Source organism: Poecilia reticulata, linkage group LG4, assembly GCF_000633615.1.
Source record: "Poecilia reticulata strain Guanapo linkage group LG4, Guppy_female_1.0+MT, whole genome shotgun sequence".
Taxonomy (NCBI): domain Eukaryota; kingdom Metazoa; phylum Chordata; class Actinopteri; order Cyprinodontiformes; family Poeciliidae; genus Poecilia; species Poecilia reticulata.
Genome location: NC_024334.1, coordinates 29,326,233 through 29,341,860, shown reverse-complemented (window position 1 = coordinate 29,341,860; position 15,628 = coordinate 29,326,233). Strand labels below are relative to the sequence as shown.

Here is a 15,628-nt window from a genome sequence, read left to right as displayed (position 1 = left end):
AAACTGACTGGATTAACATTTATACGATTACAATTCCTCCACCATTAATATGTGTTTCGCATCTGACTCCAAGTAATCAAATTATATCCCTATATTCTCTTGTATAGAAATAAATCAGAATTTTTCCAACTCTTCAGGCCCCACTGGAGTTCATAAAAGGCTGTTAGACGTGCACAGTCTTTCGCAATAACCCATCCACCAATCAATTACGAGGAGAAACCATATTTGTTGTACACAGACACTCTTCAGCAGGATGTGGTTGTAAGTTTGGTTCCTTCTGTAGGTAGTTCTAGGAAGGAGTTGGCTCAACTCCTTCCTAGAGGGGAGAGCACAGCAAAAAGCCCAGTGTTAATTTAACTCTGAAGAGTGTGGACTATATAAACACTGAAAAGGTGTTAATATCAACTCTGTGGGAGTTAACAACATAATTTCCCAGTGTTGATTTAACTAACCACAGAGTTGATATTAACACTTTTTTAGTGTTTACATAGTCCACACTCTTCAAAGTTAAATTAACACTGGACTTTTTGCTGTGAGGGGAGTCAACAGATAATTCTTGCAATCTGTAAAGGTTGTAGTGGTTTGTGGTGAATAAGAGTTTCCTTCAACTTGTAAAAGGATGCAGCAGGCGGACAAGCAAACAGCCCTGATCACTTTGAAAGGCCGGTTTGTTCAAGCTCAAGTAGCCCTGGAACCAGTCCCACACGCCAGGAGGCAACAAAGAGGGAGTCTGCCTTTCTAAAAGACATGTTTATCTGTCCTCTTAAAACAGGACAATCTGTGTACAAAGGTGCAGCTTACAGTAGGTAAATCTACAGAACATCTGCAAGTCTTGCTGGCATTTTGACTTTGGAGAGTTGAGTTATTTGGTCTGCACAAAAAGAAAATTGAGGCTTTCAGAACTGATACCTTCAGTTTCATGTCTCAAAAAAAGACTGAATGAGTCAACTAATATAAATTCTTACCAACCTCTATTTGACGTGATTCAAATAACTGAAAACCCCCCTGAAATTTAAAATAAAAGGCTCCTTCATTCTGGAAAACACAGTGAACCAATAATTATGCATACAAAAAAACTATTAAAAAAGGATTTTAAAAAATTTGGTCAAGTTGGCTCTGAATTTTTATACATAGCAAAATATATGTCCATGAATATATTTTGGGAATCTTTTAACAAATAATTACGTCTTACCATAATAAAAACCTTTTGGAATATGCATATGTACACTATATGATGGTGGGGGGAAAGCTTGTATACCACACAAATTTGACTTTGTTTGCCACTCTTTATGTTTTTAAGTGAGCAGCCATGATGGAAGACTACAGCATTTTATAAACACATGACCCACTTCCAAACTCGCTTCTATTACAAGTCAGATCAGTATGTGAAGCTCCATGTGATATTTCTCTAAAAAGAGGATGAAGAAACCAGATGAAGTCAATTAAGGCCAGTCAGAGATGCAGATGTCCACGCTAATTTGACACATAACACCAAAAATCAACAACAAGAAAATAAACAACTGCCTCCAGATTTGATGAACAAATAAAATAAACACTTCAGCCCAAACGGGCTGCAGCTGGTCGGGCTGGATGTTGCACTGTGGGGTTGCAGAAGCAGAAAGCTGTCACTGCGCTGGTGTGCCCTCCTCTGCCCGTTATGGACTGGAAGGAACATGGACGCCATTCTCCCCAGTTCCCTTAGCTTTGTGCAAAGCAGCCTGGATACGGAAGTGCGTCCGTGACTCCATGGAGTAGTTTTTGTAATTGTGCCTAAAAAAGAGCAGCAGAAAAAAAAAAGCCAACTTAAAATATGTCAAGTGATGTTGTTGTGTAAATTATAGGCACGTAATGGATAAAAATATTTTCTGTTTAAATGTAATTTAAGTCATAGATATACTCATTCTCATAGCCCAAAATTGTTGCCACTCGCAGATTTAATTTCAAATTTATTTAAGTCAACCAAAAATTTTATTCATAATGAGAAGGATTTTGCTCAAAAGCCAGTACGTTTATCTGTTTAAAAAATTTAATTGATCTGTTTTTATTCACATTTTATTGAGAAATGCCTTTCTGAGTAATTAATGAAAAAACCTATACTGTATTATAGAAATCAAACCAATGTTATAGTTGTTGATCAGCTTTTCATTGGTATTTTTGAGATTCATCTTTGGTGAGAACCTCCAAGTCTTTGAGGATTGGAAGGCCTCCTTGTCATCACCCTAATTTTTTGCTTTCTGCACAGAGTCTATTAATGTCAATTTGGAGTGCTTGCTGGGCTGCTCCAAAATGTCAGTATTACTTTCAGTCAGAAGAAACATTGTGCTAAAATTGAAAGGTTACTTTGAACCTAAATGTGAAACAGGAATGAATCATTTGGGTTCTACTGTAAATATTTAGTGACTTCAAACACTCACTTTGCCGTTTCTAGAAGTTTAATAGCTTCGTCTCTTCTCCCCTGCTCCAGGCACAGCAGACCGTGCTCAAGTAGGGCATTAGGAACCAGGTAGTGGTCATATTTTATCTGAGTCTCACTGCAGACAACGACAAAACACAACAATGGCAGTGTAAGTGTTGTGCTGTGTGCTCCTCGTCTTCTAGAAAGATCCTGTTGGTTAGTTGCACCAAAAAAACATGCTTTTCTCAATTTCTGCTGGCTGCAAAATACTCCATCTGTGTATGAGGCTTACTTGCAGAGGACAAGGGTAAAGTAGTGTTCAGCCTCCTCTCGGTGACCCAGGTGTTTGAGACAAAGGCCCTTCAACAGGCTCAACAGACACTGATCGTCTATGGTGTATTCAGTCCCTGACAAAGACCAAGCGCCAAAAACACAACATGAGTCATTGTGTCATTTATTTAACAATCCATACGCTGCCTTATGAAAGTATTTATTGTCTTAAACTTTTTCACACTTTGTCATCTTACAAGTACAAACCTTCACATGTTTTATTGGGATTTTAAGTGAAATATGAAATCAAATGATCAAATTGGTGAATAAGTGTAATATGGACGGAAAATAATCCGTGGTTTTCAAGATTTTTCACAAGCAAAAATCTGAAAATTTACATTTGAATGGGCAAAAAAAAGTTCTCATCCAAATAAGACAAACCTGGGAGAGATGAAGCCAAAAAGTCTTGCAGGATAAATTATAATGTATTGATTCACAGGAGCTTATTATAAAGGCATGCTGAACTCTTCAGATTTTAATTTACAAACAATCATGTATCACTTTCCTTCCACTTTGAAATAATTCACTGTTTTATGCTACTCTATAGAAACTTTAACTTTAAACTGAATTTAAAGTTGTTACATAAATTACGCAAAGATTGAACTTTAGAAGGTAATGCATCAAATACACTGGATGAATTGTAGCTACGGTTTCACAAAAATGTAAGTTTTAAAAATGATCTTAATTTAAATCTAATATTACTTTATTGCCACTCTAGAGTTTTGCATACTTGGAAAGCTTTCAAGTGTTGCCTGGGCTTCATCCAGGGTTTTCAGCATGCCCTCAGTCAGGTCTTTGTGTTTTCCAATGACTGTGTAGCCGTTCCAGATGTACATCATCTCCTGGACATCATCCAAAAAAAAGGTTAAATGAGTTACAGGTAGCAATTATCATCATTTCCTATTGTCAGAGCAAAGTGTGTTGTCAGCAGCTCACCAAAACTCACTATGACGACAACTACTTTAGAAACTAAACGCAACAATGTATACTGCAAATATCTGATTTTTTGACTGGTTTATTCCAATATTAACCACTGCCTTGCGTAGTTGTATAAATATATATCTTCACTTAACAGCCATAACGCCACTGAGGAAAAGCTGACTGGACCTCTGCTTATATAACTGGGTTTAATAGGTTTAACCTTACAGAGCACCTTTGTTCTCTAAGAAGCAAGATTTGGGTCTCATTAAATAATAAATGACAGCTTAATATTCTGGTTGCAGCTTTGATTCATTTAGTTGATGACTTTAAAGTGATGTTTGGACAAGAGCAATGTAGTGTGAAATTTTACTGATCTCTGTGTGCTGAAATTTTTGACACACCACAGGGATTTTCAAAGCAGTACACAGTGATTTTCCAGTACTGACCAGTGGAGCAGCTGGGAGAGGAACTGGATTTTCCCCAAAGTAGCGGCGGGCTTTCCTGATCGCAAACTTCTCTGTTGGCAAAGATTTTCCTGCAATTTTCTGTTTCAGTCCAGGGACCTGCCTGAAACACAATGCAAAAACAACATAAATAACAGCAACATGGAGACCATGTGAGATCAGAACTTCTTAAAATATCCCACATTTATCCTTGAATCTGTTTTTTTCAACAAGCAGTCTGACTTTTGTTTCTTTTCATTTCCATCCTTCACACACTTACAATTCAAAGAAAAAAGAAAACTTAGCCGTCTCAAGGAAAATGAGGGGTACTTTGCATTAAATGTAGGTACTATTGGCACTTTTTTTTTTTTTTACAATTTATTGTCCTTTTATTTTCGTCAGTAGCTACTGTGCCGCATCCATTAGGTTTTTTTGTATTTGAATGCAAAAGAATGAAAGTAATATGTTCTTATCTTACCCTGATCACTGAGCAATTTGCAAATTTGCAGTTTCACCACATGTGCTACAAGTTTTTCTAACTTGTAGCCTCAATAGTCTCAGCTCAGACATGACGTCATTGTTGACTTGAGCTCATTCTAATTATGAGACAGAAAACCAGTCATCTTCTAATTGCTCTAACTGTGGATGTTGAAGAACAAAATAAACATCCCAACAGAAAGAGGATGTAGAGCATTTTTTGTTTAAAGACGAACAAACTGAAGTGCAAATAAATAATATATTCCTGCAGCTTTGACTTTGTTTTACACGTGTAGCAGCCATTTTGGATGCTGAACTCTAGACAGAGGCAGGACTTTCCAGGACGGTTAAAAGGTGACACATTTATTAGCCACGGATGCTAATAAATGAAACAAAACAAACCACATCCCTGGCAAACTAATCAAACCTGTGTTTTGTTTCAGCTTTAATTTTCTACCTTTAGGTGATTAATGTATGACCCACTTTCTCAGCTTTACACATCAACAACAACAAAAAACTTTACTATGGTTCTGTCCGTCTCTAAACTATCAGGATAAATTATCTGTTTCCCTTTGCTGTGAGTAATGTGAGCATTATCTGGGTTCATACCTGAAAAGAGTTAGCGCGCTCTCCCCAAAGGTAAGGCAGTCATCGTCAGTCAGCATGCTGAGATAGGCTGCTTTCATAAAAGCATATGTGGCCTGAGGGAAAATAAAACATGCTTACCACAGCGATCTCATCAGACCTTTAGAAATGAGGAAAAATAAACCCACAAAGGTCTGGAAAACGTCAGCAGATTTAAAGTTTTCATGTTTCTCTCCTGAGCTAAGAACAGATTTACAACATCTGTGCTAAATCCGTAGTGGACATATTTATAGATGTGCATCAACATGAAAATAATTCACTCATAATTCAAGAAGTTGATAAAAAAAAAAAAAGTATTTTTCTTCCAAACAAATACGCCTCAGAGTACGTAGTCAGACCTTGGACCACGAGTTCTCCTTGCTAAGCAGGTCAGCGTAGAAGTAGGCCATCTTCCAGTGCCTCTTGTACGTGAAGCACCACATCAGCTCCCAGTAGCACATGTGGTGAAACTGTTTCCACTGCTGCTGAGCCTCACAGCACTCCTCAAAGAGCTTGATGGCCTGCACACAAACACACAACACTGGTTGTAATTCACTGAGCCTCTGCATTTTGTAAATCACTGAGTCCTGCAAAAATGAATTATTTCCAGCATATCGCTGGTTCAAACTATTTAGTACCAATTTTATCTATTGTATGAATTAATTTTGAAAAGTTACATACTTGAATGGATTTTTTTCTACATGGTAAAATTAGTTCATTTAGTTTTTTGTGTGTACAGTGTTGAGTGTTGCACAAAAGAGAGCTTTAAGTCTCTCAAGCCTATCAGAAATTGTTGCTTTTGGTCTCTAGGTAGAGTTTGTCTACCCCGCTACTGTCAGAAACAGACTGCAAAAGTTTAAATGTTATAGGTGTGCAGGGAAGAAGCCTTGAAGGTTGTCTTTAAATTGTTCTCCATGTTGATTTCATAATTGATCTCTTTTTAAATTCGTACCCGTCTCAAAGCTTACGAGTCACATGTAAATAGAAAAATGTCAGAGTATATTTGTGCTGCAAACAATCAGTACAGAAACAGAGTGGTTGTCTTGTTGAAGCACCATGCGTCTCCTGATTACTAAGCAGGTCATTTAGTGACATTAAGACCATTGCTTTAAGGCCCAACGAAGGTACTTACATTATCCAGGTTGCCTTTAATCTCCTCTATTCGACCAGCAAAGAACAAAAAGATGGATCCCTGCAGAAAAGCAAAATATAATATGCTATGGAACAACACAAGTCATAAAAATAAAAGAATTAAAAGTAGCATTGCAAACCTTGGGGTATTTTTTCAGGTATGGTTGCAAAAGTCTCTCTGCATCTTCAACGTCTCCTTCCCCAGTGCCTGTGAAAAACATTCAAAACTAATTAAGTTTGTTTTGTTTGCAGTTTTTTTTTTTTTTTGGCAGCTTTGTGTTTGTGTGTATCTTGGCTTTACCCAATATGAAGCTCATGAATGTGTGATAACACAGCAGGAGCATATTGCACAGGAACGACCTGAAGGTGCTTTCTGTAGAGCCTTCCTGAAGCTGTTGAAGTCCAAACTCCTGCGCACAAACACAAACAGATAAAACTAAACATGAGTTAAGTTTCTGCTAATGGAAGATCAGCTGGAATACAAGCAGTAAAATCAGAGCATGATCAACACACTGATTCGAGTTTCCTGGTTTTAAACACCTGAGCCTGATAAACCAGTCTGCTCCACTGCTGCCCTCTGCTGGAGAAGTCAAGTCACAAATCAAACTCGGGTTGCTTTTCATATTGGTTACATGAATGAAACTTCAGATATTAGAAGCACACTGATTGGTCATAAAAAGAGAAACTTTTAAGGTGCTGATATTGTACTTGCGTTACTCATCATGATCACAGATTCAAAGTCAATTTTGCAGCTGAGGACTTTCATTTCACGCTTTAACTGTGTGTCAGGTTCAACACCGTCATATCAGGAGTTTAGTGCTTCACCAGAAATCATAATTTACCACTAAATTATTATTGCTACATTAAATTAATTATTTCCATTTTATTACATAATGACCAGAAGGGTGTTAAATAAACAGAGCAGAAAGATCCTATTAAATTTTAAAAACTTAAAAACAAATGCTGTCTCGTGTCAGACAGGACATTAAAGCTACAGGTGGACAAAATGTCACCAGAAGGACGTTCAATCAACTGAATCACATATTCATCACATACAGACCAGTCTCATGAAATGAGCTGCCTGTTTCTTGTCACAAACACTAGAAAGTCTCTGCTTTAATAAACGTTTATTGACTTTAAATTATTAAAGAATTTAATCTCTTACATTTATCAGACAGTTTTATGAGTTTTAAGAGTTTTAGATTCCAATGAGTTTAGAAGCAAACATAAGACTTATCTTTTTGGTTTAGCCTTTGGTTGAAATTCAACAATAAGTATTTTTTATAATTTAAAGTTAATTATATCTACTTTAAGCTATATTTTGATTGTATTCAAAGTATTTATTTTTGTTTTAATACTGTAAATGTAGATGTTTATTCTTCTTTTCATGAATTATAATCTTCCTGTTGCCCCTCATTGATACTTTACAAAACGATGCGCCTCAGGATTTTTATGCTCTCTGGTGTTTCCTGATCGTCGTCAGCAAAAACAACATTTTCCCACATTTCTGCACACTTTAAGTTTAGTCTTGGTTATCTAATTTAGTTTGCTTGTTTCTATGCAATGTGGAGCCCTTTGTGTTGTCCTTGTTGAGTATGAAAATGGACTCATGAATAGGAACCAAGTCGCTGGTTAAGTTCAACTCACCTTATTACCGGAGAATCCTACAAACTCCAGCAGCTTGAGCGTACGCGTGGGCAGCATGGAGATCATCTACAAGAGGCAGAGAAGTACATGAAACACTGAGATCATCACAGGACATTGGTCTGTTGTTAATGTAAGAATCTTTCACAACTAATCCTGAATTTCCAAACTAGGACTTGAATGTGGTCACGTCAGACCACAACGATTCTTCATGGGGTATTTTTTTTGCTTTGCTTCTAAGAATCTGAAAATGTTAAATCTGTGTTTTAAACATCAGATCTCTAAAACACTGCATTCACTTTTGCACACTGATAGTTGTATTTTCCCCCACACGTACTAGATTGAAGGCCCCGACTCCCAGTTTTACGCCGCCCTCAAAATGGCCGTGATTGTCGCCGTGGGTGTATCCAGTCGACTTCAGGACGGTGTGGAGCTCTCTGAGAGAACGAGGTAAATCGGGAAAACAGAACTGATGCTCATTATCGGATGTTACCAAAAAGTGTGAAATAACACAGTTCAAAACAAAACAAAACAAAAAGTTCATAAAGAAGCAGGACAATTTAAAAGTCAGCGTATGGATATGGTTGAGAGTCTCACTTGTATGTCTGGTAGCTGTTCCTCACTTTTATGCCTCCTTTGATGAAGCTAATCATGTTTTCATCCTGGACAGAAATGGAGCAAGAAGCTTATATACAGACTGACTCAGCTGCACTCTGCAGTGTGTGTGTTTGATAGGCGACGGCTGACCTGAAGGAAGGTGAGTGCTGCCCTCTGCAGGAGACATTCAGCATAGCAGACCTCGGCATGCAGTTCCTCTGAGGTGAACATGATTACATCTCAAATTACCTTCATCAATACCGCTGACAGTTTGGGTACACACACACACATCTGAACCCTAATGTCACACACACAATTCAAACCAACACACTTTTCTCAGTTTAGACTGACACACAAACATTCAAGAGGCAAAAGCATGCAAAATGCTGACATCTGACAAACTGAGGTGACATTTTTAACTCTCTGACCTTCTGTGAAGCTTTTTGAGAAGCTTGACTTCCTTCTGTATCTAAAAGGGAAAGCAGACAAAGCCAAGTTTTAAAATATTGACTAATCACTCTGGAATCACAGAATAACACAAAAGTATTCATACTTCTCTTTTACATTTTGAGGCATAAGAACCGCACGTCAGTGTGTACGTTATTGGGATTTTATGTGACATACAGCAGAGCTTTACCTTGCTGTCAAGTGTAATAAAAGGTTAACAAGGTTTTCAGTAGTATTTACAAATATAAAAATAATTAATGTGCATTTTAGAGGTAGATGAGTTGATCCAGACTCTCTTTATTTTGGGAGATAAGTTGATACATGAGAAACAATCTCAACCAATCCATCAGTTTTATCAAAATTCAGCCACTGCCCCCTTTTCTCTGCTCTGAGAGAGGATTGACTGACTGACCTGCCCACCAGGTCATGTCTGCATGTGTGAAGTTAACAATAGTCACCCAACTGCTGCCAACTCAGTGACGTTGTCGCTACATTTAAAGACAATTGGTTTGGGCCAAAATAGATATCGGCAAGTCAGACTTTTAAAAGATCACGTTATACCAGGAAACTGCAATCTGTAGATACAAATACATGCCAGACTTTTCGGATTATTTTAATTATTTGCAAATAAATGTAAAAAAAATAATAATAATTGAAAATCTGCGTGTAAGTTTTCTTTCAATGCACAGCAGTGTCATGCGATCCAAATAAAAACACTAAGGTTTACGGCCGTAATGTGACAAAATGTGAAAATGCTCAGTGATGCAACACTTTCGTTCAGTTTTCATGTATCGAGTGCTTTCGGTAATGCTAAAAACCATCAAGAAGAAAAGTGTAGGTCTGATCTCGTCTTTGTGTGAAAGTCATGCTGGATTCTCACAGGAGTTTAAGACCAACTTTAACAGATCTCTGTAACATTTTTCTGCTAATTGGTCAGGATGATCTCAGCTTGTTCTTTGGCTTTTGGTTTGACGTTAACAACAAAATTCAGTGCTCGTAAGAAGCATCTGAATCGGTAACTTAACACCAGTCATCCAACAAAGACGTCAGGCAAGCCGTTCTGCTCCAGACGATATTCACCTCGTTTGCTGACCAACGTGGAGAGGAACTACACTCTGCTTTTTCATTTATTTATTTATGGCAGGTCAAACAGCTGTATTTCACTCTCAAGCTGTGGGAAAGTCTTACCGCTGGCAAAGAGTCTGCGCCTCTTTCATAGTACTGCCCGCACTCAGAATGTGTTGGGGGTCGAAGGTCATCATGGCCTTCATTTCTAAAATAGTGGCGTAGGTCAAAGCGTGGTACATGCTGTCTTTGGATCTGCGAAATGAAAGCAGGGTGGATGAAGAACTTTATGTCAGATAGTGAAAAAAAAGAGAGCAGAGAAACATTTTATTTTAAGCCTGATTGAATCTGAGTCACTTTTTGTTCAGCAAAGATTGATCCAGAGGGTTTTAGTGACAACATCAGTGACATTTTATCTGTGGATCTACTTGTTGGACTGGTTCAAAATCTGGTTGCTCCAGTTTTAAATCATCATCATCATCATCAGAACCAATTTTCCCACATGAATGTACATCAAATGAACTACGGTCCGCTGCAGAGCTGCTCCTCTGGAGTCATCCTTGTTGGTGGTCCCAATGGCAGCTGAATGTGTAGCATACAGTCCGCTTGCACGTAAAAAGTTGTGGTGTTGTTTTGCTTGTTTTGCTGACAGAAACGTTCAGCCAGGAATGCAGCCGGGTTGCTCTGACTACACTTCACTGCACCACAGAGCCATGTGACCTGCCCATGTGACCAGTCAGCTCCAACCGGTCGCGCGCCGACGTTTGCATTAGCCGATTTTCACAGATCACTGAAAATTAGCACAAAGCAGAACTTGCATCATCAGAGTCAGTCATAATGAACCCGAGCTCTGTTGGTCCAGCCACGTCAGACCTGTGTGACAACCAAAAAATAAAAACAGCAGGCGACCAGACAATGCTGGGCCACAGGCTCAACCACTGGCACTTGCTTTACATTTACATTTTCCCAGGGTAACATAAGCATGACGGCAACCCCGACTCAGAAACCTCTAAGTTGTAGACGTTAACTTAGCTGTCTGACACAGCTGGTTTTTAAAACAGGGGCTTGATTATTTTTAACACAATGTTCCATGATGCAAGGGAGGAGCTGTAATGTAATCTCTTTCAAACACTCCAGGCACGCCTTGGACTCAGCTCTGCACACATCAACTCGATTATTCAGGAAGTGTAGCAACAGTGGGAGCATCACTCATTCTTTACAAAATGGACAAAATTAGACAGGAGACATACACAGAATCAGAAAGACCTCATAAATACAGATAATCCTGCTCTTGGATCACACCGATTATTTAGCAAAAATAGTCCAAACTCGGATACATCTCTACGTGGTAAACTGAGCACTTGGATCGGAAGCTCATCCTCCTCTGAATTAATTTTGATGACTGTTTGTTTAAATTTACCTACTGTATGTTAACAATCAAACTATTACAGTTTCACAGTCAAACGGATTTACAAGAAACCACTGAAAAACATTTTTGCATCTATTCCCATTAGGGAATATTCAAAAATCAAAATCAAACTATGTGTGCACAGCTTGGAGAATTGTATTGTAGGTTGTACACATTGCTTTGTTGACAGAGTGGATTGTTCCTTACAATGCAGATGTTTTCACCCTTTACTGTAATGTTTGCAGTGAAAAAGAAACTAAGTGCTGCAGCTCTCTTTGTCACATGACATGCACACTGTGACAGCTGCATGTGTGAAGGGGAGAAAGCAGCTGAAATATAACATTTTATAACGTACAAATCTTTTCCCACAGGTTTTATCTGAACATGACGGAAATATGGGTCAAATGATCAATAAGTCACGTCAAATGAAGAGTATAAACTAAATTAGCCTGGCACTTGACCACGCTCTTCTACAAGAAAACTGTTCATGGCAAGTATCTTTAGTAGCTAAGAGAGCAACTTTGTGCTGCCACAACCTTCTGCAGATGTGGTTATTAGATGTGGTTATTAGATGGGATTATTAGCCAGACTTCAGCTCATGGCAGAGCTCCTGAGCAATCTGTTGATGGAAACTCGATGTGCCTACAATGACTTTGTGCTTTGAGTCACTGTCTGGATCTTCAACCAGGCTGAAGCTTCGGCTTCCTCCCCACCACTGTGGCATTTTCTTGATGAATCCATTTTGATTGAATCCATTTTGCCCTTTAAACGCTGCATGTTTCCAGAGTCAGAGGAGACAAAGCAGCTCTAGAGCATCACCAAGATCCCACCATGTTTCACAGCAGACGGGGTGTTATTTTCACCATATATGCTTTAGTCTCCTCATTCGGACCCACAGGCATGAAAAGATACAGTTTTGGTTCAGTCTCAACACTGCTTTGGTTTATTTATACAGCTGTGAGCAAATCGGAGCTGATCTTTCTAGTGCTTTTGGGCCATCAGTGGTACATGCACTGCAGTTCAGGCAAGGACTGCTTCATTATTTAGCCTGCACCTCACCGTGGAAACTGAGACCTCAGTGTCTGCTGTCGCCAAGTCTTGTTACACGTCTGTTTCTTCCAACTATATGTTTAAACACATTCAAGGTGCTTGCTCTGTTTTAAATCATTTTCTCTTCTCTAAATTTTATGAACTATTCCTTATAAGGCATCACTCAGTCCAGGTTCTGGAGTTGATCCGTCTCACCTGATGAATCTGAGGAAGTCCTTCATCAGTGGTCATGCACCTCAGAGACCACACCCAATATCCCAATGAATGCTTTTGTGAAGAATTAAGGGGTGCCAATAATTTTGACACTCCAGTAAAAAAAGAACAAATATTTTTGATCTTAATTTGCATGAAATCCTCATAATATTAGTTTTATTGAACTAATATTAAAAAGTTAAACAAAGTTAAACAGTTCAACTTTTACACACAATATTTTTACTGACTTTTTAATAAAACTAACTGCTAAACTTCAACCAGACCTGTAAATAAACGTAGGTAGCATCATTGTAAAGCCATCCAGATATTTGCTGTTTTGTATGTCCTGTCACATTGTAATGCTATAAGTCAGCTGACTGTCCCTTGTTGGGCTGCTCTCTATACGCTCACTGAATTAGCTTCAGTAAAACTGAATTAACCCCTCAATCTTCTCTTCAACGCAGTCCTTCACCAGTCAGATTAAAGGTCTAATGACTCATTCCTCCCATTACATGGACACAGCACCTCTGTCATCACTGTAACTTCACTTGCTGTCTTTGACAAATGAGTAACTTGGAAAGAAATACAATAAATCAACCTAGAGTACACAAAATGACCTGCTTTCACGTAAGCCAATAATACAGTTAGCAATCTTCAATAAAAAAATAAAGAAAATCTAATCAAAGTGGATTGAATTTTACAAGTTTGAGTTAGAAGCAGAGTTATTAATATCAATGCACATAGCAGATAAAGTCAAAGGTGGAACAATTGCAGAGCAGAAATGAGAAACATCTGGACTAAACTGTGAGAAGTAACATGATTCAGCAGACAGTTAATGAGGAGTGAACAAAATAAACCTTTTACCCAAAACAGAAGTTTCATAAAGTTACTTAAAAACTTGTTGACAGGATTGACTTATTTTATTTAAAACATATAAAAAATCCTGCCTGTATGAATCATTTTAGAAGCCAAACAATAAAATATGTCTCATCTGCCAAAAACGTTTCTGTTTTCCTTAAGTTTACTTCTGGTTCAATCTGTGATATTTTGACTTTTATAAGTTAGTTTTAAATACATTTAGGACCAGCATAGACCAGATTTATAGTTATATATTTAAGTTTGTCAGATTAAAAGCTCCTTTTTAAAATAAAAACCTCAAAGCAGGTGTTAAACATAGTTTAATTAAGCCTGTATTAAAATGTTTTTCTTTTGTTGTTGGTCTGATGTAGTACTATAATCTTAAATGTTTAAGCAGAAAATTATCATAAACAGAAATAAAGGCTTGAAGGCATGCTACTGTGTGTGTAATTGATTATTTCACGTGTTTCGCTTAGTAAACCGAGTTACTGAAATACACGAACTTTTCAAAAATATTCAGATTTTTTGATTACAACTGTGTATATTAAAGACGGCGCATTGCAGCTTCTTGTCACCATAGCTGTGACAAACACTTATCGAACTCGGCGTGTTCAATGCGTTAGTTTCAGTGCGACTGAGTGTGCACACATGTGAGCTCTCATCCCAAGCGACTGGGAACAGACGGAAAAACGAGAGATCGGAAAACAAGAAATGGGAAAATACTCTTTCACATTGTCAGAAACACAACTTAACATCAAGCAAAGTCGACTGAGTTGTCAGGCTCTTTACTTCCAAATAAAATCTTTGACAAAGCAAGCAAACTACAAAGTAGTTTCATCTTATTTAGAACACCTATTTAATTATTTCGACAATAAAGAAATGAAGAAGTAGATGTCAAACTTTTTCTTTCACATAAAAAGCTTTAAACTACGACGCATGACCAAGCACAAGTTCACGTAGTTAAAAACTATTTACTATGTAACGAGGCACCTAATATTGTTTTTCTGTCGGACATTAAATTAGGCTGAACTTGTCCTGTTTTATGTTGTTTAGGATTACCAAAATTATTTCTATTTGACAAACAATGAGAGATTTTTGGGAGTTATGTTCTTTAAATTCAAAATCTTACATAAGTTTCCTTATTTGGTAGAATTGCCTTTTAAAAACTGTATGACTTTTATGAAATATTTTGAGTATCCTTCTGCAAAACTGGAAGAATAGTTTGCAGGAAGTTTGACCCGCTTCTCCTGACAGAACTGGTCTAACAGAAATAGGTTTGTGGGCAACTTTGCTTACATGCAGCCTTTCAGTTTTGGCCACAAATTACATGTGAGGCTGAGATCAGAGTTTCATGACAGTCTCTCTAAAACATTGACTTTCTTGTCTCCAAGCTATTTTGTAACTAAGTTAGCAGCTTCTTTGTACATTTGGAAGATCGGTTTATTGTTTTTATGTCTTAAGCTGCAGCTTTAATGCTCCCCTATAGTGATGCTTCCTCATCTTACCATCTATTATGTGAAGCAAATCATGATGCTGCCACCAAGTACTTAGTAGTTTTTTTTCTTTTCAAGTTCAAGTACGGTCATATTATTTATCATCTTTGTCTTTGCGTGCATTTGCAAGCTGAAGTTTGACGATTTTTCAGTGATGGCTTCTTCTGTTTTGAGTGGCTGTTTTACTCAGCTAGCATCTTTACAAGGTCTTTTGCTTTTGTTCTAAGGTGGATTTACACAACACATTCATCTTTGGGACACCCTCACTGTCTCCTGTTCTTACTCATTACTCTGCTACGCAGGAAAACATTGTGGTAACTCTTCTAAAACATAATTTTAACATCAGAATATGGGAAATGTAGTATTTAAATTTGTTCCTGCACCACTAAAATTAAATTACAAACGCATTGTACCAGGGGACAGAAGGCTCTTCTTACTATAAAATAGGACAGAAAAGTAAAAAAAAAAAAAAAAAAAAAAAAAAAACTGGGACAAAGGAGTGGCCCACAGCCCTCAAAGGCTTCTATTGAAAGGGAAATATTAGTTACAGTGT

The 15,628-nt window shown here is 37.7% G+C and overlaps 1 protein-coding gene across 1 annotated transcript; it reads right to left on the bottom strand.

The window, feature by feature from the left end:
* Positions 1 to 490: 490 nt before the first annotated feature.
* ttc39a (tetratricopeptide repeat domain 39A) lies at positions 491 to 10,355 on the bottom strand. The gene is made up of 16 exons (XM_008407881.2): positions 10,198 to 10,355; positions 8,991 to 9,031; positions 8,713 to 8,780; positions 8,563 to 8,627; positions 8,303 to 8,402; positions 7,969 to 8,034; positions 6,623 to 6,731; positions 6,462 to 6,529; positions 6,323 to 6,382; positions 5,550 to 5,711; positions 5,176 to 5,267; positions 4,093 to 4,213; positions 3,456 to 3,567; positions 2,688 to 2,802; positions 2,415 to 2,531; positions 491 to 1,770 (listed from the first exon to the last, which is right to left on the bottom strand). The coding sequence occupies exons 1-16, from the start codon at positions 10,314 to 10,316 to the stop codon at positions 1,656 to 1,658; spliced, it is 1,530 nt and encodes a 509-aa protein (XP_008406103.1). The 5' UTR covers positions 10,317 to 10,355; the 3' UTR covers positions 491 to 1,655.
* Between the last annotated feature and the right edge of the window lie 5,273 nt (positions 10,356 to 15,628).